Source organism: Camelus bactrianus, chromosome 35, assembly GCF_048773025.1.
Source record: "Camelus bactrianus isolate YW-2024 breed Bactrian camel chromosome 35, ASM4877302v1, whole genome shotgun sequence".
Classification (NCBI taxonomy): Eukaryota; Metazoa; Chordata; class Mammalia; order Artiodactyla; family Camelidae; genus Camelus; species Camelus bactrianus.
Window position 1 is genome coordinate 15,339,653 of NC_133573.1, and position 20,955 is coordinate 15,360,607.

The 20,955-nt window shown below is 39.3% G+C and overlaps 1 protein-coding gene across 1 annotated transcript; it reads right to left on the reverse strand.

The window, feature by feature from the left end:
- Nucleotides 1–12,742: 12,742 nt before the first annotated feature.
- On the reverse strand, nt 12,743–20,932 carry LOC141575967 (ankyrin repeat domain-containing protein 26-like). The gene is made up of 4 exons (XM_074357977.1): nt 20,794–20,932; nt 18,234–18,432; nt 14,062–14,107; nt 12,743–12,915 (listed from the first exon to the last, which is right to left on the reverse strand). The coding sequence occupies exons 2-4, from the start codon at nt 18,408–18,410 to the stop codon at nt 12,761–12,763; spliced, it is 378 nt and encodes a 125-aa protein (XP_074214078.1). The 5' UTR covers nt 18,411–18,432; nt 20,794–20,932; the 3' UTR covers nt 12,743–12,760.
- Nucleotides 20,933–20,955: the final 23 nt, after the last annotated feature.

Consider the following 20,955-nt stretch of genomic DNA (forward strand, 5'->3'; position numbering starts at 1 on the left):
TAGGAAAGAGGCCTATTTGCTTATCCTAAAATCTTCAGCCTGAGGGTCAGACTCCTAATTAATCACAAATCTAGGGACTGACAGAAATCTTCTCCAGAGATTGAAGAGGCTGATGGGCACCAACTATGTGCTCTTTCTCTCTCTGCCTTGCTCCAGTTTGCCAATATCTCTGTGAAAGGAGCTTCTGAAGCTCCCACACAAGGAATGCAGCCCATGATCTCCTGGATTGGGTGCTCAACAGAGGTTACTTTTACTAGCCCCACAGGACTGTAACAAAGAAAAATTCTTAATTGATTATTCCCCTGAGCACAGTGTTCAGGGAGCAGACAGAAACACCCATCGCCCAGTCTTTTCCTGAAAGAAGTCTGGTTGCATATTTTAAAAGCTGCTAAACAGGGATCAGCTTCCAATCAGCCTGCATCTAGATGCTGACAAAGATCCTCCCACTTCTGGACACCGAAAAGTCTTGGCACACCTTCAACTACGGGGAGCCATTAAGAATAAAGAAGGCACGTGGACAGTCACAAATGTTAGGGGAAAAAACGCAGACCTAGGGCAGGTCTGAGTGATAGGCTTATCTCCTGCAGGAGACCCACTCTCCGAAAACTGGGAGTGGTGACTGATTTATCTAATGCACAGAGAACACACAGAGTCAAGGAAGATGAAGAAATAGAGTCATGCATTTCAAACAAAAGTAAAAGACAGAACTCAAGAAACAGACCTTAAGAAATGGAAATAAGTGACTTATCTGATGAAGAGTCCAAAATTAATTGTCACAAAGAAGCTCACTGAGCTCATGAGAATAATTCATGAACAGAGTGAAAATTTCAACAAAGGATAGAAAATATAAGAAAGTACCAAACAGAAAACATGATGTTGAAGAATGTAATAACTGAACTGAACTTTTTAACTGAGGCGTTTAACAGCAGTATAGATGAACCAGAAGAAACAGATCAGCAAACCCAAAGACAGGGCACTGGAATTCATGCAACTGAGGGAGAAAAAAGAAAAAAGAATGAAAAGTGTGATTAATTAAGATAGATTAAAGGATTTATTAAACAACATCAAGGGGACCAATATTCACAATATGGGAGTCACAGAAATATAAGGAAAGGCAGAAAGTTTATTTGAAAAAATAATAGCTGAAAATTTCCCTGACTTGGGGAAAGAAACAAACACACAGATCCAAGAAGCCCAATACATTCAAAAAAAGAAGAATTCAACAAGACACACACCGAGACACAGTATAATTAAAATGTCAAAAGTTAAAGACAAGGGAAGAATCTTTAAAGCCGTGAAAGAAAAACAGCTCATTATATACAAGAGAACCCCCATAAAACCATCAGCAAAGTTTTCAGAAGAAACTTTGCAGGCTGAAGAAAATAGTACTATATATTCCAAGTGTTGAAAGGAAAAAACAAACAGAAAAACAAACAAACAAACAAAGAAACAAACAAACAAACAAAAAAACACTATCAGCCAGAACACTCTACCCAGGCAGGTTGTTCTTCAGAATTTAAGGAGAGAGAAAAAGTTTTCCAGACAAGGAAAACTGAAGAAGTTCATGACCACTAAACTGGCCAAGCCAAAAAAAGTTAGAGACTTCTTTAAGCTAAAACAAAAGGCTAATAATTAGTAACAGGAAAACATATGAAGGTATAAATTGCAGTGGTAAAGGTAAACATAAATTCAGAATCCTTTATAGTTGTCATCATGATGAATAAATCACATAAAAATCTAGCATGAAGGTTGAAAGACAAAAATATTAAGAATAACTAACTGCAAAATTTGCTAAGGGATAAACAAGATAAAGATGTAAATTGTGACATCAAAATAACAAGGAGGAGCATTTTAAAATGTAGGACTTTAGTATGCATTCTAAATTAAGTTGTTATCAGCTTAAAATAGACTTATAAAAGCCATTTTTATATAAGCTTCTTCATGGTAACACAAAGCAAAAACCTGTATTAGATACACAAAAGACAAAAAGAAAGGAATCTAAGCAAACCACTGCAGGAAGCCATTAAATCACAAAGGAATACAGTAAAAAGGAGAAGAAGAAAAAAAAGAACTTTAAAAAGTCAGAAAACAATTACAAAATGGCAATAGTAAATTCATGCCTATCAGTAATTACTTTTTAAAGTAAATGGACTAACTTCTCCAATCTAAAGACACAGAGTGACTGAATCAATAAAAAAATAAATAAATAAAAAAATAAAAAGACACAACTATATGAGCCTACGAGAGACTCACTTTAGCTTTAAGGACACACACAGACTGAAATTGAAGGGATGGAAAAAGGTATTCCATGCAATGGGAACCAAAAGAAAGCAGTGGTAACTATTCTTAGAGTAGACAATATAGACTTACAGACAAAGAGTGTAATAAGAGACAAAGAGGGTCATTACATAATGACTAAGGGGTCAGATCAACAAAAGAATATAATGTTTGTAAACATTTATGTAACCAACATAGGAAAACCCAAATATATAAAGCAAATATTAACAAACCTGAAGGGAGAAATAACAATACAATAATAGTTGGGGGCTTCAATACCCCATTTTCAACAATGGTTAGATCATCCAGACAAAAGAAATCAATAAGGAAACATTGGACTGAAAGTACATGTTAGACCAGATGGATTTAGAAGATGTTTATAGAACATCCATCCAGAACACATTCTCCTCAAGCACACATGGAACATAATGCAGGATAGATCACATGTTAGACCACAAAACAAGTCTTAATAAATTTAAGAAGACTGAAATCATATCAAGCAAGCCAGAATGGTATGAAACTAGAAATCAATTACCAGAAGAAATCAATTTCTAGAAGAAAACAGGAAAACATACAAATATGTGGAGGTTAAATAACATGCTCCTGAACAACTAATGGGTCAACGAAGAAACTGAAAGAGACATTTTGAAGCATCAAGAGATAAGTGAAAATGGAAGTATAACATGCCCACGCTTATGGGACACAACAAATGAAGTTCTAACAGGGAAGTGAATAGTGATAAATTCTTACATTAAGAAACTATAAAAATCTTAAACAATCTAAGGTTATAGTTCAAGGAACTAGAAAAAGAACAAACTAAGCCTAACGTTAGTAAAGGAAGGAAATAATGAGATCGGAGCAGAAATACACAAAATAGACACTAAATAGGCAATGGAAGAGATGAAACTAAGTGTTGGTTATTTTGAAAAGATAAATAAAATTGACAAACTTTTAGCTAAACTCACCAAAAAATAGAGAGGACTCAAATAAAATCAGTAATGAAAGAGGAGACACTAAAACTGATACCACAGATCTACAAAAAAGAATAAGAGACTGTGAACAACTATGCCAACATGTGGCCAACCTAGAACAACAGGAAAATCCCTAGAAACATACAACCTACCAAGACTCAATCATGAAGAAATGGAAAATCTCAACAGAATTATTACTAGTAATGAGATTCAATCAGTAACAAAAATCTCCCAACAGACAAAAGTCCAGGACCACCAGCTTCACTAGTGAATTTTACCAAACATTTAAAGAAGAATTAACCAAGCCTTCTCAAACTCTTCCAAAACATAGAAGACAAGGAAAACTTCCAAAATGATTTTATAATGCCAGTATTACCCTGATATCAAAACAGACAAGCACACTATAAGAAAATAACAGGAAAATGTCCCTGATGAAGACAGATGTAAAAATCCTCAACAAAAGATTAACAAATTGAATTTAACACCACATCGAGAGGATCACACACCATGATCAAGTGGGATTTATCTCTGGGATACAAGGCTGCCTTTTGATTTTGTTGATAGCTTCATTTGCTGTGCATAAGCTCTTTAGTTTGATGGGGTCCCACTTGTTTATTTTTGCTTTCATTGCCTTTGCTTTTGACATTAAATCCCCAAAATTATTGCCAAGACTGATGTCAAGAAACTTACCATCTGGGTTTTCTTCTAGGAGTTTGTTGGTTTCAGGTTGTACATTCAAGTTGTTAATCCATTTTGCTCTGCTATGACTTTTATATAACATATTATAACACAGTTTCAAAGTAGGCAGGAGTTATTTTCAGTAACTTCCCATGCATTTGTGTTTCTCTCTTAGGCAGAGCTGCCCTGGGGTCTGGGTGACTCTGCATTGTCTTTCTCTTCTCAACCCCCCCACCCTCCCCAGTGAGACCGTCACAGTCCTCCCTGCACCTCCCCCACCCCAGCCCCAGGCATCTTCTCTCCCATCCCCCAGTGAAACAGCTGCATCAGAGGTTAGAAAATCATCATCTATCATGAACCCACAGCTTCCGGCCTCATTTCTCACTCCTTCCTGGATATCACCAACTGGGTAGCATCCTTGCTTCCCAAAGTTGAGTGGCCCCAATCCAAACTCATCCTCTGCCCTTCCTCGATCACACTTCTTCCTTTTATCCCAATGCAGGCTCGAAGCTTTCATGACTCTTTAAAGACCCTGAGTGCTTCCTTGCTTCTTCCCTAGAAGGAGGGGTCACCACCCTGGGAGTTTGGGTGAAGTTTTACCACTCTTTTCTCTCCTGCTTCCCTCCTGTGCACCATTAAGACAATGGCAATGGCCTTCAAATTTGGCCTCCCTGCCTCTAGCCTTTCCCCTTGCAATCCATCCTGGGGCCGGATGAGCCTCCTGGGAGCCCTTCTCTATCCCGTTGATAACTGCCTCGGTGCAGCCACCACCGTCTCATCTGGCAGTGGCAGAATCCTCATAAGTGATGCCCCGGGGCTGCCTGTATCCCCTTCTAGGACGTTCTTCCCACTGCACCAAAGTGGTGTTTATCAGTTGTTGGTGCAGTCAAGCTCTCCCCAACTCTCCTGGGCACTTAACATCCAGGCTCACGGCCAAGACCTATAATGACGCATGTCCACTTCCCTCCCCCCACCTCCTGCCACCTCCCCACTGCGCTGATTCAGTCACATCAGCCTCTTTTCCAGCCTCTTGAGCTCAGCAAAATCAGTTTTTCTTTAGGGCCTTCACACCAGCCTGGAAGGTTCATTTCCCACATCGTCACCTGGCCATCACTCACCCGTGGGTCCTTCACTTCTAATGTCATTGTCCAAAGAGGACGTCTCTGACCCCCAGTCTCAATGAAGTCCCCAGCCTCTCACTATCCTTTCTAGAATCCGGTTCTTCATCTGCCTGCTCACAACCTCTAATTTTGGTGTATGGATCCTTTATCATCTTTCCCTGCTGTAAGCTCTGTGAGAACGGCTTGTGAGTGTTCCTCCCACCGCTGTGCACCCAGCACTGTACACCAGGCACACTGATACCTGTTGAACAAGACTGTTGAGTGAATCAAATAATAAACGATCCTCTCTGCTCTGCTCAGAAACCTACTCTGGCTCCCACTGCATCACCCAGAAAAGTCCAAGTTTGTTTGATCTTCTTGTTGTTGTTGTTGGGGGTAGGTAACTATGTTTACTTATTTATTGTTTTCTTTTTATTTAACAGAGGTACTGGGGATCGAACCCATGACCTCATGCATGCTAAACCTGTGCTTTATCACTGTTCTGAACCCTTCCCACTCCCATTTGATCTTAATTCTCACATTCACAGGTCCATGCTCCAGTAACACAAACCCCCCTGCTCTTTTCCCACAGGTCCTGCACTTTTCTGCCTTGATGGTTTTATGTTACCACTACTTAAAATATTTCATAAACACAGGCTTGAATGACTGGTCCTAAGTTGTACCCTGTCTTCAAGGCCCTATATCAAACAGGCCACTTCTGCCATGAAGCCTTAAAGATATCCCCAGCTGGAATTAATTTTGTCTTTTCTGACTTTCATAGCACTTCTCTGTAACCACTAAAGGAATCTATCATTTTTTACCTCTTTTTTCAAGTTTCTTTGTGCATGTGTGAATTTTTCTACTAAACCACAAGTTTCTTGAGGGCATGATCTGTGTTATAATCACCTCTGTAGATGCCACCATAAGACTTCAGCTTTAGCAGATGCTCAACATAAATGAAGGCAAAAAAGAATTATCATAGATTCTGGATTCAAAGTGATTATGATTTGTCAAAGAACTTACATGGTAGTTCTCTCTAGGGACACTTGGGGGCACCCAAACCAAACAAAATGACATGGACTGCTGTAGATGGATTCGTTTCTAAACTAAAGATGATTGGGCTTCTTTTGAATTCTGTCTCACTGGTCATATTGACCAGCTGTGGATGACAGGAAAGCAATGTAAGAAATGATTTAGTGGACAAAGTAAGAGAGTTAATAAATCAAATCCAAAGATTGTGTCTGGTCAGAGAGACAAGGCAAAACCCCATACCTACTTTCTCTGAATGAGGGGCCTTGTGATCACAGATGATGGGTCTAATCCTAACATTGGTATCGTGGCCTCCAGGTAAAGAAGGGCTGGGGGTTGCGTTACAGAATGGCTTGTGCCCTCTCAAAATTCATATGTGGAAGCCCTAACCCTCAGTGGATGGTACTTGGAAATGGGGACTTTGGGAGGGGCTTAGGTTTAGATGAGATCATGAGGGAGGGGGCCCCCAGGGTGGGATTAGTGCCCTTGTAAGGAGACAGATCAGAGCTCTCCCTCTGCCATGTTCCAACACCGTGAGAAGGTGGCCGTCTGCGAGCCAGGGAGAGTGCCAGCACCCTCCAGCCAACCTCCAGCCTCCAGAACAAACAAATCTCTGGTGTTTCAACCACCCAGTCCATGGAGTTTTGTTAGGGCAGCTGGAGCTGAGATGGGCTGTATGTGGGGGAGGGATGCCTTTCAAGCTCCTTTTTCCTTTCAAGGAAAAATTGACATTTAGCTAAGAAAATGCTGGAGTGTAAGTCAGGAATAAACAATGGGATTTCAGTCCCCTAACGGATCCTCTGATTTTGTTTTCTTTAAGTTTATGGGGTGTTTCAAAGACCCAGCGTACGTGTAACAAGCACCATTATTCTTTTCTTTCATAACAGGTCCGTTGGTGGCAAATCTCTTTCATTAGCTTGTTTGGACCAGAATTTTATTTCTATTTTTGAAGGGACTCCTTTCTATTCTTAATGTTGGGACCTCAGCTGGGAAATGGGCCCTGAGATTTTTGTCACCTGGGCTCAATTGATTGCTTTTTTTCACTATTGATCTGAATGTGCAAAGCATTGATTAGAATTAATCCAGGGACGTCTGTACAGCAATATCCACATAAACTACCCCCTGGGGCACTTGGGCCTGGATTCCCATGCCTCACACCATGGCTTCCCTGATCCCTCCACATCACCCCGTGCTGCTGTAAAGCCTTCATAGTTTTCAATTTGCATGTTTGTTTGTTTGGATAAACTGACTTTAAATAAGCTGAAGACAATGGCAGAATTCAAAAGTGCAGTTTAAGGTGGTTTTCAAGCTGCAACAGAAACTCCTCCTTTCCCGCCCTCCACCCACCACCCCGTCCCCCACCCACCCAGGGGCCGTGCTGCTGTGTGCTTGTCTCTGTGTGTGGGTGTCTGCTTGTAATTGTACTCTGGATGAGGATGGGGCTGAGTTTCACATCTGGGTCAACATGGTGTCACCATGATAACACGTGTCTCTCCTCCGCCCTCCTACTTGGAAGTGACAGAAACCTCAGGAAGACCTGGCGCTGCCACAACCCATGGAACTGATGAGCGGGACTGAGCCTGTTATCCCTGGATCTTGAGATGCAGAGAGGCCCCTGTTTATATCTAAGTCACAGATATTTCCCAAATGTATGTATTTTATAACATATAAACTTAGAATAATACAGTACGGCATTTTACAACCCTTGTTTCCCTTAATAAATTATAAATACTTCCCTGACCCTGAATATTCTACAAATGGCTTGAGTAGCTGCACGGCTGTTTTATCAACTCACTTTTCCCTAGTCTATGTAACCAATCTCTCTTGACAGACATTTAAATTGTCTCTAATTTTTAGTATTAGAAATAATAGCACAGGGAACAACCTTTGGCACGAATCTCTGCACACCTCTGGTGTTTCTCCAGGATGAATTCCTGGAAGCAGTGTTGTTGGATGAAAGGGTAAGAATATAGCTGGGCCTCTGGGGCTTGTGGCGAAATTGTCCTCCAGAAACATGCTTCCTCTGGGTCTCAGGTGTTTTAAAGAGAAAGGGTATCTGACTGAGGATCAGACTTAGAAATCACCTATCAACATGTTTAATTTGCTCCATAGAGATTAAAACACCCACTGAATGCCTCATCCTCCACCTGTACATGCAGCCTTGCTGGTTAAACACTTTTTGGGTATTTTTAAAACTTCGCCTGCATTCATAACAACTAAGGGAAATGTGGCCAAGATGGGGATGGGCAGAGGGTGAGCAGGGAGCTTTCAGAAGCACCACAACTTTACTACATTGTGGAACTCTTTCAGATGGTTCACAGATTGGCAAAAACTCCAAAGACCCAAACGTTAAAACTTGGACTTTAGATGATCATTGATTTAAGAAATGGAAGTTTCCAAATTGCCCATTTCAGGAATTAGGTCATCTCAGTAATCTTTGTCCCCTTGGAACATGGGAGATGTGGTCTTGCCAAGGCACCGATCCACAACACAGCATCCCATCCCTTCTCAACTCATGGGAAAGGGATTTCTTCCCCTCGGTCTGCACTGTCTTGTGTATGTGAAGGGAGCACCTCTGACCTCCTGCAGTCAGAAATGCCCCCTTGGCTTTTCTCTTTTTGTAAAAACATTGCTATGTCCATCTGATACGTTCCGTCCATCTTCTCCCCGCCTCCCCGCCAGGACTCCCTGCTGTCACCACTTCAATCACTTCCAGAGCTTGACTGGGGGTTAAAGCACAAACCAACATTTTATTCAGGATTATTGCAGCAGAGTAAAAAAAAACAGACCCCAATGTAGAACCAGGCTGGAGTCCGAGGGCAGGTAAGGGGTTGGGGGTTTTTCTTTTGGGTGGGGGGGGTAATTAGGTTTATTTATTTATTTTTAGAGCAGGTACGGGGGATTGAACCCAGGTCTTCATGCATGCTAAGCATGCGCTCTACTGCTTGAGCTATACCCTCCCTCAAATTAGGGAGATTTTAACAGCTTAACAAAGAAGTGAACCCAATAGGTCTACTATTCCAACCCAGCCTTGAGGTTTTCTCTCCTTCTCCATAGTAGGGAGGTTCCTTTTTCAGTGCCTACAGCTTCAACCCTGCCTCCTGGAACACACGCTGTGTGTAATGTGGACCGTTCCTAGTCTATGTGAGCATGAAGTGAAGAGTCCCTTAAAATAAAAGATTCCATTGAATTGGTTGCAGATGGTTTGGTGTCTTTTTTCCTAATCCTCCACTTACATGGTCTTTGTTTGGAACTCAGGTGTCCTGTTATTAGGATGCATGGATCCTTTCTCCAGGGGTTCCTGTGGTAACACTTTATCCACGTAGCCCAGTCTCACGCGTGCTCAAGTTGGCTTTTCTCTCTCTCTCTTTCATCTTCTCCAACTTTATTCCCTTTACAGGTTTTTCTGCAATATTTTATCTTTACCTTTTTTGAAGTATTTTTCATCAGTTCCACTCCTGTTTAATCTTTCTCAGAAGCACAAGTTCACACACACACACACACACACACACACACACACGAGTTCCCCACACCTGTGTTTAGGTGCCATTTTACTGGGCTGTCTCTGTGTTTGACTTAACATTTTCATTATTCCACAGTATCACCACATTCCAGGAGAGACAACCATTTTCCTGTGAACTCCTCATTTTGATCCACAAGTCTCAGTAAAATGGAGAAAAAGAGTCGCAGACAGATGACATGAGTGCTTTGTTTAAGATGCTGGCCATACATAAATACAGTGCACCTGTTCCCAAAGACGAGCCTGTGCATCTGAGTTATGACTGGTCATTTGGCGCCATCTGCTGGACACAAAGACTCACAAGCTGGGAAAAGCAGATCAGACTTCATGATTATCAGGTGCCCAAAGCTGACCTAGAACTGTGCTGAGCAAATTACTTCCTGCTGGAACAAAGCTTTATCTCCCTTTAGAACAAATCTCTCCAACTCCTGATAAATATCTCTTGGTTAGATTATGATGCCCAGTTGTTTGGTCAAACACCAGTTTAGATGTTTCTGTGAATGTATACTTCAGGTGTGATTAGCATTTAAATCAGTACCTTTGAATAAAGCTGATTACCCTCCATAATGTTGATGGGCCTCATCCAATCAGTTGAAGGCCTTCAGAGGAAAGACTGAGGCTCCCCAAAGTGGAGGGAGTTCTTTTCATGACTGAAGCGTGGAAACCCAATCTGAGTCTCCAGACTGTCATCCCTTGGAATTCAGACTCAAGACTGCAACATTAACTCTTACCTGAATTTCCAGGCTGCAGGCCCACCCTACAGATTTCAGACATGATAGAAAGCTAGACAGACAGAGTTGGATAATCTCCTATTATTTTCATTTCCCCCTTGGAGAACCCTGACTAATCATTTTACTGTATCCCAGTGACAGGGGTATAGTTATGTTAATAGTTATAGTAAAGTACATTGCGGTCACCATCTAATGATATGTGTAAGTGAAGTCATTATGCTGTATGCCTTAATCTTATAATACAGTGCTGCATGTCAATTATATCTCAATAAAACTGGAAGAAATAAATTGCAACTTGGGAGACGCAGGTTTGGGTAAAACTGAGTATTTCAAGGACAGGAGTCAGGGGCTTATAAAGACAAAAAGCCAAGAGGTTGTCAAAAGTTGCCTGATGAGAATTGTGACTGACACTGATGTGAGCCAGTCAGGAAACCTTTGTCCTTAAGGAAGCACAGATTATTTTAGGGTAGGGGCTTAGTGAGTATCTTAAGTTTCTGGCAGGTGTTCCAGATGACTTCATTAGGGCAATAAAAGCTCACAGGGTCAGATTCTCTGTGGGCTGAGATGTGCATAAGTCACACCTCCCTAGTGAGCCCTCTCAAGCAATGCAGACTCCATTTTTATTTTTCTTTCACAAAGGCAGTCTTCTGCTGCCGGGAGCAGTGACCCCATCTCAGCCTGGAAGACATTCAGGTGAACTTCAGCTCACTGGCTAGTGCTGTAGGAATAGCAGAGTTTGCCATCCATCTTTTCCCTGCAGGCAAGGCAGCGCCCACACCAGATGTAAATGAGCACAGGCTTATGCTGGGGTGGGGCGGGGAGTGGTCCTCTACCCTTCTAGGTTCATCTGGCTGGTCTAAGAGTTAAACTGACATGAGGCAGATTAACAGGAGAAAAATAAAACAAAAATTGAATAACACATATACTTCCTGTTTATACCCATGGGAGACAGCCAGGAAAAACTGAGTGAACTCATCAAGAAGGCTGAAGCCCTCACCTTCAACATCATCTTCAGCTAAAGAGTGAAGAGGTTGCTGCAGGCAGCGGTCAGTTACAGATGTCAGTTACATGGAATGCCTGGAGGCATGAGAAGTTCAGTTAGACAAGGGCTGGAAAGGTGTCACTTTGATTTAGACGTGGGAGTCATCAGTGACTCATTGCGTGGGGATGGAGGAAGGGGAAGACACACCAGAGTGGGTGGGGACAGACTGCTGATGGGGAGACAGGCAAATCTTTCAGGAAGTTTGTCGTCAGAAGTAAGACTGTCTGGTTCAAGTGAGAGGGAAGAAACAGGGAGATGTTTACAGAGGGAAATTTGAAATCATCACTGAAAAGGAAGAAGATGCAAATTAACTAAATAAAAGTAGTAGGATCGCTGGGCAGTGTGTGGTTTTCAGCAGCACTTAGATGCCTGGGGGAACTTAAGGGGGAAGAATGATAATCAGTCAGTTGTGTCTTTGGGAGTTTTGCCAAGTAAGTACACTGAAAGGACAGAAAAGGGAATAAAGGATGTAAGTAGGAGTTATTAAAATTTTAGCTCTTGGAAATTGTTGAGAAGGAGAATATTTCCTTTACTCTCTTAGGTTCAGTGATTTGGGAGCCTGCAAATTAAATTGACTAAAGCCAATTACTGTGAGAAAAAAATTATGTATGAATACATACAAGAATTCACAAAGAAATGTGATTTGAAGGGGTGGCTAGAATTGGAGGCTTATATACAATTTAATAAGTGACAGGAAAAGGAGAAAGGCATTTTTTGAAAAACAAATGACTTCTTGGTGAGAGGGGAGAGAAAAGGCACTTATGGTAGAACAAGTGACACTTAGGAAAGATAAATAGTGCCTTAGGAGAATGAATGGGAGGCATGACAGTTTTGTGACAATGTCTGAGTCTGGTGCTCAGAACTTGTCTCTAATTTTAAGACTGTTTCCAAAAAGTAAGTAAATAAATAGAGAAGATGAAAAGCCTGAGGCAGATTTCATTTCTTCATGAGGAAATAGCTGTGAATCAGTGTTTAAGGTAACATAGAAAGTTTGATGGCACTGTAACGATTGTTGTGATCCATCAGAACACTGACAACAGCCACAGCAGATCTGAATGCTGTCAGTCTAAATCTTCAGGTCTATATACAGTGATTAACACTGGGAAATTCAAAAAAGCTATCAATCAACATTGCTCAATATCAATGACAAGTTTGGTGGGTGGTTGGGTGTTGTTTAAACAGCTGGCATCCGGGCTCAGTTTGAGCATGTAATACTCCAAACTGCTGGGTTCTATTCCCAAAATCGGCTTACAAGTTAATGAGATGCAGAGAAATGTGGTTTAAAATACTGCATGAGTTTTAATCATGCACATATAATACAAAAATATTTTTCTTTAATAAACATTGTCTATATCTTACTTAATGGGACATAATTAAAATGTTACACAAACAGCCCAGGAGGTAAATGTTTACTATTCATCTGTTACATCATATAACAGATACTTTTTCTTCAAAACCTCCTCATATTCTTTACATGCTTTCAAAAGCATATCTTCAATTAATCTTGACTCTTTCGAAGATCCTCCAAGAGAAGTTCTGTAGGACTCAGACTGAAGTTTAGGAGTAGCTGGAAAGAAAATGAAAGAATTAGATTCCTTATTTAAAATACTTCATAGGTAACTAAATGTCAGTTTTTTTTTCAAGCTGAGACTTTTCTAAGTTTTAAGAAGGATGAAAAATACCTACATATGATTACAACACAAAACCCAAGATTACTACTCTACACTTTGCCCAGGGTTGCATGTTGAATTAACTGCTCTTGTGGTTAATTATCAGAGCTCCTGGTTTCCTCATTATTCATTCATTTACTCAGCAACCAAGTGCTAAGGCACTGTGATAAACAATGGAATCACAAGATGAAGATGACACAGTCCACCCTGAAAAATCATGTACTGTAAACTGGAAAAATAGATGAACAGGCAATTTTGGTACAGAGACATAAATGCCATGACAGGTATAAAAGAGGGCACAGGTGGAACACTCAGAAGGGACGTCCAGCTTTGTGTCAATACTGTCTGCTCTTTGGTGGCCATGATATGTAAGCAGAAACCTGAGGGAAGAGGAGAAAGTGTGGGAGGGAGAGGCAAGAAGCAAACACACAGAGCAGAGGCAGGAAGGGCACCCACGGAGCTGGACGCAGTCTGACCAGACGCTGGAGCAGAGGGCGGAGCAGGGGAGGAAAGAGACGCGGCTGAACACTTTGGCAGGAGCCAAACTGATGTGGGTGTTTTTCTCCCAAGCTAAGGAATTTGGATTTTTTCCTGAGGGCAAAATGTTAACCAGTGACAAAGTGAATGACAGGAAATTTAATTGTCATCCACCAGGTGACAGCTACATGAACTGTGATTGCTTGAGTCTGGGGCTTTTGGCCTCGGTCACTATCAGAAACTCGAGAAGCTGATGACCTCCATGCTTTCTGAGAACAGTATCCATGTGCAGGTGACAGACCCACGGGGACAGCAGGAGAGGAATGGTACAGCCAGAACAGAGAGCACAGACTTCTTTTTTAAAGCTATGGATCATGATGAAGAAGTGAGGAATAAGTATATTTATCATTATGAATGAAATTGTGCTTTCACAGTTTTCATTAGATACGTGTAAGAAAAAAATTTAACGTAGTATCTGTCATTCAAACAATAGAAAGAGGTGCCATTTACTGTTTACAGTGCATTTCAGAAATCAATGTCTAAATTCAGAAATGTTGGCAACATACCTTCTTTTACTTCCCTAGATGCATTATTTTCCAACTTCTTGTGCATCTGAAATAAGTCAAATATTATTTTTAATGTTTAAGTTAAACAAGAAACACTATCATAGGAATGACAGCTAGCTTATGAAATGTGGCCTTTAAATAATACTTTTAGAGACTTGACCTAACTTGGGGATTGCTTAAATAGAAAAATGATCACATGAATAAAATAAAATAAATTCCTACTTACTTTGATTTTAGATAATAGAGAACATATATATGTAAGGCTTAGATTCCCCTGATGGAAAGCACAGTAAACACTGCCCTGTCGGAGACACATAATCTCAGAGGGCGATGTCCGATCTTATTAGCACAAAGAGTTTGAACAATTCAAGTCATGTTCTACACTGAATGCATTACTTTGCAGTTCTCAGAAAAACTGCCCTTTATAAAAGTTCAGTTTTTTTTTTTTAATTTAATGGACTTTTCCTTAAAATGAGCTTTCCATTCCTGCACTTTTATAAAACTACAATTTTAAGGTCTGTTCTATGCTAAAAATGTTTTTAACACAGAATCGTAGATACATAAAATGAAGAAAGGGGTTCTGTTATAATGTCAAGTGAAAATTCTACTGGCAAACAAATTAAACAAATGTACATTGCTCTCTGTATATGACTAAGATATTTATGCCAGAAAATCTGCTTGAAGAAAAGAAAAGGAGAGGCTAGCACCAGTTTTCAAACTTGGTTTCTGATTCACAACTTCCTAGAATTAGAAACAAGGAAAACAATACATAATTCTTTAACTGTAACTTTGTTTCCATTCTAGAAATTAGGGCCAACTTTTTGAAACTTGACTTAGTTATGTATTTAATTATGAAATGTGTGGGGACACTTCAAACTACAAGTGTCCCCATCTAAAGTGTCCTTTTAAAAATCTTTCTTATGAAATTCACCCGCTCACTAAACAGGGTCTAAAATAGTACACCAGACATAATAAACACTGTGGTGATAACAGTAACACGAGAGCCAAGGCCTTTGTAAATGTTAGGTGCAAAAACAAAATTTTTGGCTACTGTTTGCCAATATTTTCAGAGACTGTTTTCCATAACACTGTCTGACAAGAGCATTCTAGAGAGGCCTTATGCAATCAGCAACGTGACAACAGTGCCAGGCAGGTCCTGCGGAGTGAGTAACACTGAACAGATGAAGGGAGAAGCCTTTATTGGAATAATTTCATAAAGCACTATGCAAAATGTAGATCACACTTTTACATGAATTGAATGTAAGATTACTATCTTTTCCTCTGCAAAGCTATATTGTCAGTTTGTAACTATTAAATACATGTATTTTGCTGCAGAGAAAAGAAATGAGAAAGAATTTGTTGATCAAGGAGCTAAAAAATTAAGTATAGAGAAAGTGAATGAAAGAAAAAGAACTGGAGGAAGTTAAGTGATTGTCTTACAAAAGATAACACGCTTCCTCATTTGTCCATTCACACAAAATGAAATGAGGGCAGGAGGGATTCCACAGAGCAGAGAACTGATACCAGAAACAAGGTCACTAAACTCTGCCTCTGCCTTATGAGAAATGAGCTTAACTACTGTGATAGTTTGATTAGAATTAAAATTCAGAGTGGATGTCCCCTGCCTTGGAAGGCTATTTTAAAAGAAACGTGACCAGATTCTGCTGAGACACAGTGCTGTGTCATGTAAAAAGTTACAGTCTTAGGAATATTAATTGTTTTAGCTGTGGTGCACTGGTATAATCCCATTTAGAAAAAGGGTTGCTAAACTGAATGGACATTTGAGAAATTTAAAAATTACTTAAATAAATCATTAGAAAATGTTTGAAAGTGTCAATAGTACACCAAAAGCCCAAAATCAATCAATGTAAAATTTAGTCTTCCTATTTAAAATAGATCTGAAGGACATTTATTAACTATTGTGGCCATGCTGCATGTTAGGCACACCAATACTTAAAAACTCTTGAACATAAAAAAATCTTTAAAACAGAGAAATTCTGTCTGTTATAATATTGTCTGGAATTAAGTTTTCAGTTCTTAGAAAAAAATTGTATGTGCAAGAAAATTTAACAGTGATGTATCTGCTCAGGCTAATTGTAACTTTTTATATTCTATAATAATATAATAAATAACACAATTGAGTAAAACTGTAAAATTGCTTCTGACATGTAGGACAAAACATCCCAGAAATAAACTAGAATGTGAAATCTGAGGGTAAAAATTAGCAAAACAGATATGGGGTCCATCTGCTACCACTACAACGATGTCAAGTGACAAGGCTATACTTCATGTAGCAGTAAGAGAAGCAATAAATCCAAGTGTTATGAACTGGAGAAAACTTGCTTCAACAACCAGAATGACTGAAATCACAGACTTAGAGCAATACTTCTGTCAAGTTAGAAAAAAAGGCTGAGTAAGCTAGAACTTCACAGTAGGAACAGTCCAAAATGTTAAAACCTTGCAAATAAAGGAGAATGTTAAATTCAATCCCAATGCCATTTTTAACATTTTGCTTTCTAGAATCATAGCTGAAAAGCTGTGGAAGTCTGTTGTTTTGTTAAGCCCCATCCAAAACCCCATCCCTTCCTGTCATTTTAAACACTATGTTCACACCTCTCATAGCATTACTTTATGTTTTCCCAGCAGAAATAATTACATCGCTAGCAATTTCAGAAGGCACCTTCTTTCAGTACGTCTGACTAAGAAATCTATAAACAGTAACTGTATAATAACTCCTGTAAGGTGCTCCGTAGTGACGATGAAGACGTGTCTTTGCATCTGGACAGAGCAGTGCTTTTTCATCTCCCTTGCTAAATCTAGCATGATTTGGCCCCATGGCCCCACAGAAGAACTACATGTACCTTGGAACTACAACACTGAGTTTAAAATAAACTATTTTCCAACTTATCTAGAAGTACTAACAAATAGACACCTCTTTCCTCCAAAAACATTAAAGGAGAAAACTGTCCTCAGGAGCTTCCTCCTGCGCTGCTTTTGCACTCACACTCTTTCACCATCATCCTGCAAAGTGACACACTGTCAATTTTTTGGTGACAACTAATGGGAACATTTCAAGTTTGCATCATGCTTAGCCACTGATAGAAGCGTTAGCCATGCATTTTTTTTTTTTTAACACCACGCAGTCCGGTTTCATGACTCTGAAGCACTTAGACTCAATTTACCCACAACACTGTCTATGAAACCTGAGCTTCTTTCTTCTTCAATTTATTATGACATGAAGCCAAGTGAGAAAAAACAGGTTGAGACCTCACTTAACAAGGGCCCATGCTACCTTTCTCTGCAACAAGAAGATCATGAAAACACCATCAAACCATAAACCAACGTGCACTGCTTTAAATGGCTCTTTTAACAACAGTGATACACAATGGAAACTAGTTGTAATTTAAAGGCTCTCTATCATTGCCACTTCGGTATTTCTACAGGTGAGGGTAAGACAGAGACATAAGTGAACTTCATTTTAAAAATTTAAATATTTGCTTTACTTGACTGCATATTCAGAAATGTTCTACAATTGCTCAGTAAGACATTTTATAACAATTAAAATAAAAATGCTATAAGTAAATTAGCAATTAAGGATGTATTCTTACAGAAGAAAGTGATAAAATTTTAAACTTAAAAACAGAACTTAATGTTTTTAGTGTTACAATTTTATTGAATTCATAAAAAGAATTTATCTTGGGTTCCTTTAAATAAAAAACATCCATGTGTGGTTTAGTAGCTCGATGCCATTTACTTATGCTTAGGGGTAGAAAAACTGGGGTGCAGCAAAACTTGAAAATTACTATGAACCAATGCCAAACCAAAATCAATCAGAAACTAAGCCAAACATTGGGAAGTATATCTCTAGTTATTAGGCAATAATACTTAATTTCTAAAATAGAATTTAAAATGGAGCTTTTTAAGAAATTTAAAATTTGTCAGTTTAGTTGCATTTATTGAATAAAGTTAATGACAGGTATCTCTTGAAAATGAGAAGTCCAGGGACTTAAAAAAATTATAAAATTTCTGTCTCCTTTCTTTATTAGCACAATTAATTATGGCTTTTACTTAGTGTGTGTAAGTCAAATAAGTAACTCAGAATTTCATCAAATTAAAAACAAGAATTATATCAGGAATCTGAAACCCAAGGGAAAAAAGATAATATAACTAACCCTGAACAAGCAATCACTCGTGCTAGTTGAAGGTTCTGAAAAAATCCTGAAGTTTCTACTTCGAGTAAGAGTCCATTTGTGCTCTAAGCTATTATTAAATTTTTCAGCAGGCCTTGTAGGAACAGTTTTGAGGACAGAACTCTTGTACTCTTCCGCCATCTGAAGTTTAGTATTCATCACAACCAGCCTCTCATTAATCCTGTGAGGATTGCAAAACACAGATTTCATTCATTTCATTTTTTTACTAAGTGATGTGTATTTTTAAAGTTGCTATAATAGTAAACAGATTATCCCATTAAACTGTGTTTTGACAATGAAAATACGTCAGTGCAGACCTACTGTAAACAATTACAGTTTAAAACTGTCTTAAAGAAGGACATATGTGCCTGGGGGGGCCCTTAACTAACAAGTACTTCAAAGTGGGGAGAGTCAGAGATGGAGATGCCTCCACAGAGGACCCCCTCTGCCTTCTGCACCGGCTGCATCTAGACATACTTACCCTTAAGAAACCAGTTTAGAAATAAAAAATAAACCATCCCTCAAAGCCATTATCAAGTGTTTGCTTTCACCACCCTTATATACACATTTCACTCATTACCTGGGAGAAATTAAGCATGCGGCACTGAGGAACAGTTTAGAGCCACCACCACTGGGGGGCACCAGATGGCAGAGTCAGTGATGGGAATAAACTGTGACAGTGCCAGGGGCAATTTCAAGTGTCCCCCAATTTCCCAAAGCTCACTTTGTTACTTTGCATTTATCAGCACCTGTTTTCCATAACAAAAAAAAAATCTCAAGCAGATTTTCACTTTTATGAAAAAAAAGCAAAAAGCCAGAATAGCGCTGGGTGTTTGTTTTAGCCTGAGCCATCAGAAGGGCAACACGCACCCCGAGCAGCAAGAGGGGCCCCACCGAGCTCCTTCCCCAGAACCACACTCAGTATCCCGGCATCACACCGCCATGGCTTTGGACTGTGTCTGTGAGCGCCTGTGCTTCATGCATGTTTATTTTATGCATCCACCAGCAAGATGTGTCCTAAGGTAACTGCCTCTTTGCTTTACACCGACAACTTTCATAGGAACACTCTACTTTTGGATACCGGGGACACCTGTAGCTTACAACATTGTTACTCAGGCACTGGAGGAGGGACCTGCCCTTTCTGTCTTCCATACACCCCCTCGGGCAGGCCACCGTATTCTTTTTAGCCACTTTGTGAACTGCTATACTGACCTTCACCCCTATGTTAGTTTCCCCCTATTTCCCAAGCATGCCTTTATGTCACGGAGACAAACTTAGAAGGATACAGTACTTCGTCTCAGGGTGCCCACTAGTGGTGATACCAAATATCACAATCAAGAAAGTAAATTCACTAAACACCAGAATGGGACCCCTTGGGTTTAAATTGTACTCTTCCAAAACACAGTTAACTTTAAACTCATTAACATTTCTATTTATGGGAATTCCAGCTAGAAATTTTGTGATAATATGGCTGTCTAAATTATAAAGTTTGCAAAACCCCCAGCTTAAAGACTAGATCAGGTTAAAGATATGCAAATATAAAACATAAAGTCATATAAAAGTAACAAAAGGCAGGGAGATGCAAACTGCCCTGGACTGACATTTTAAAGGAGAGCTCATTTACTAACATCATTTTCCAAAATTATACTATCCAGTCAGCTTTCACTTGCTACTCACCTCAGGAACATGGCTCAATAAAACTTATGCCTTAGAAGCAAATGAATGGCCTAAATTACTCTCTATAGTTCTATGTTTTGACTTACGAGTGTACTTGACTTGCCCATGACGTTCTATTTTCTGGCTCTTCGAGGTACAGTTGTCTGTATTTTTCCAATTCTTTTTTGACAGAATCTAACTGAAAAGTTTTACTTTTCAGTTCAGATTCCAGATATTTAATTTTGTGTTTCATTTGACTTATTGAAGCATTTTTATATGTTCTTAACAAGTTTTCTTCATACGCTGCTTGTGTCTAAAGCAAATTAAAAGGATACAATTTTAAAAATAATTATAACCTGAGTAATTAGTGTATTTGTTCTCTTTAGTTTTGAGTCAATGATTCAGACAGCAATTTTAAATGTAAAAAAGCTGAACTTTAAAATACTTATCATCAATGTCAAGTGAATTAAATCTGAATTATGAAATTAAAGTTGAGTCACTCTTATATCAGTACTCATGTAATGTGATACTTCAAAGAATAATAGGATCAACTTAAAATTTTTAAAATTGAAAAATAAAACCTAAGAGTAATCCAAGAGTATGGTATAATATTTAAATCACAATATTTTCTTTTCCTCCTAGTAGTCTTGATTTACACCAGTTGGCCTTAAAAATGATTCTCTAGTGAGAGTTGTTCTGAAAGATCAATTTAGTGATAGTAATGATGGAAATTGAATTATTTAAAGGGAGTAACAAATGCGGCCTTCCTTCCAGAAATCTACAAAACAAACTGCTATATGGGAAGTAGAGGAAACATAAAAGGTATACATCCAAACTGTAATTCACAGCAAAGTGAATCAGAGCACATTACAGATCAATGCTTCACCTGTAAAAACTGGCTGAGTTCTTTCAATATTCCTGCCACATCCTGTTTTGCTCGCTCTTCAGTCTCCCGTTTGCACTGCACGACTTGACTGAGTTCTGTCAATTTTTCTGCTACATCCCGTCTTGCTCGCTCGTCAATCTCCTGTTTGTACTGCTCCACTTG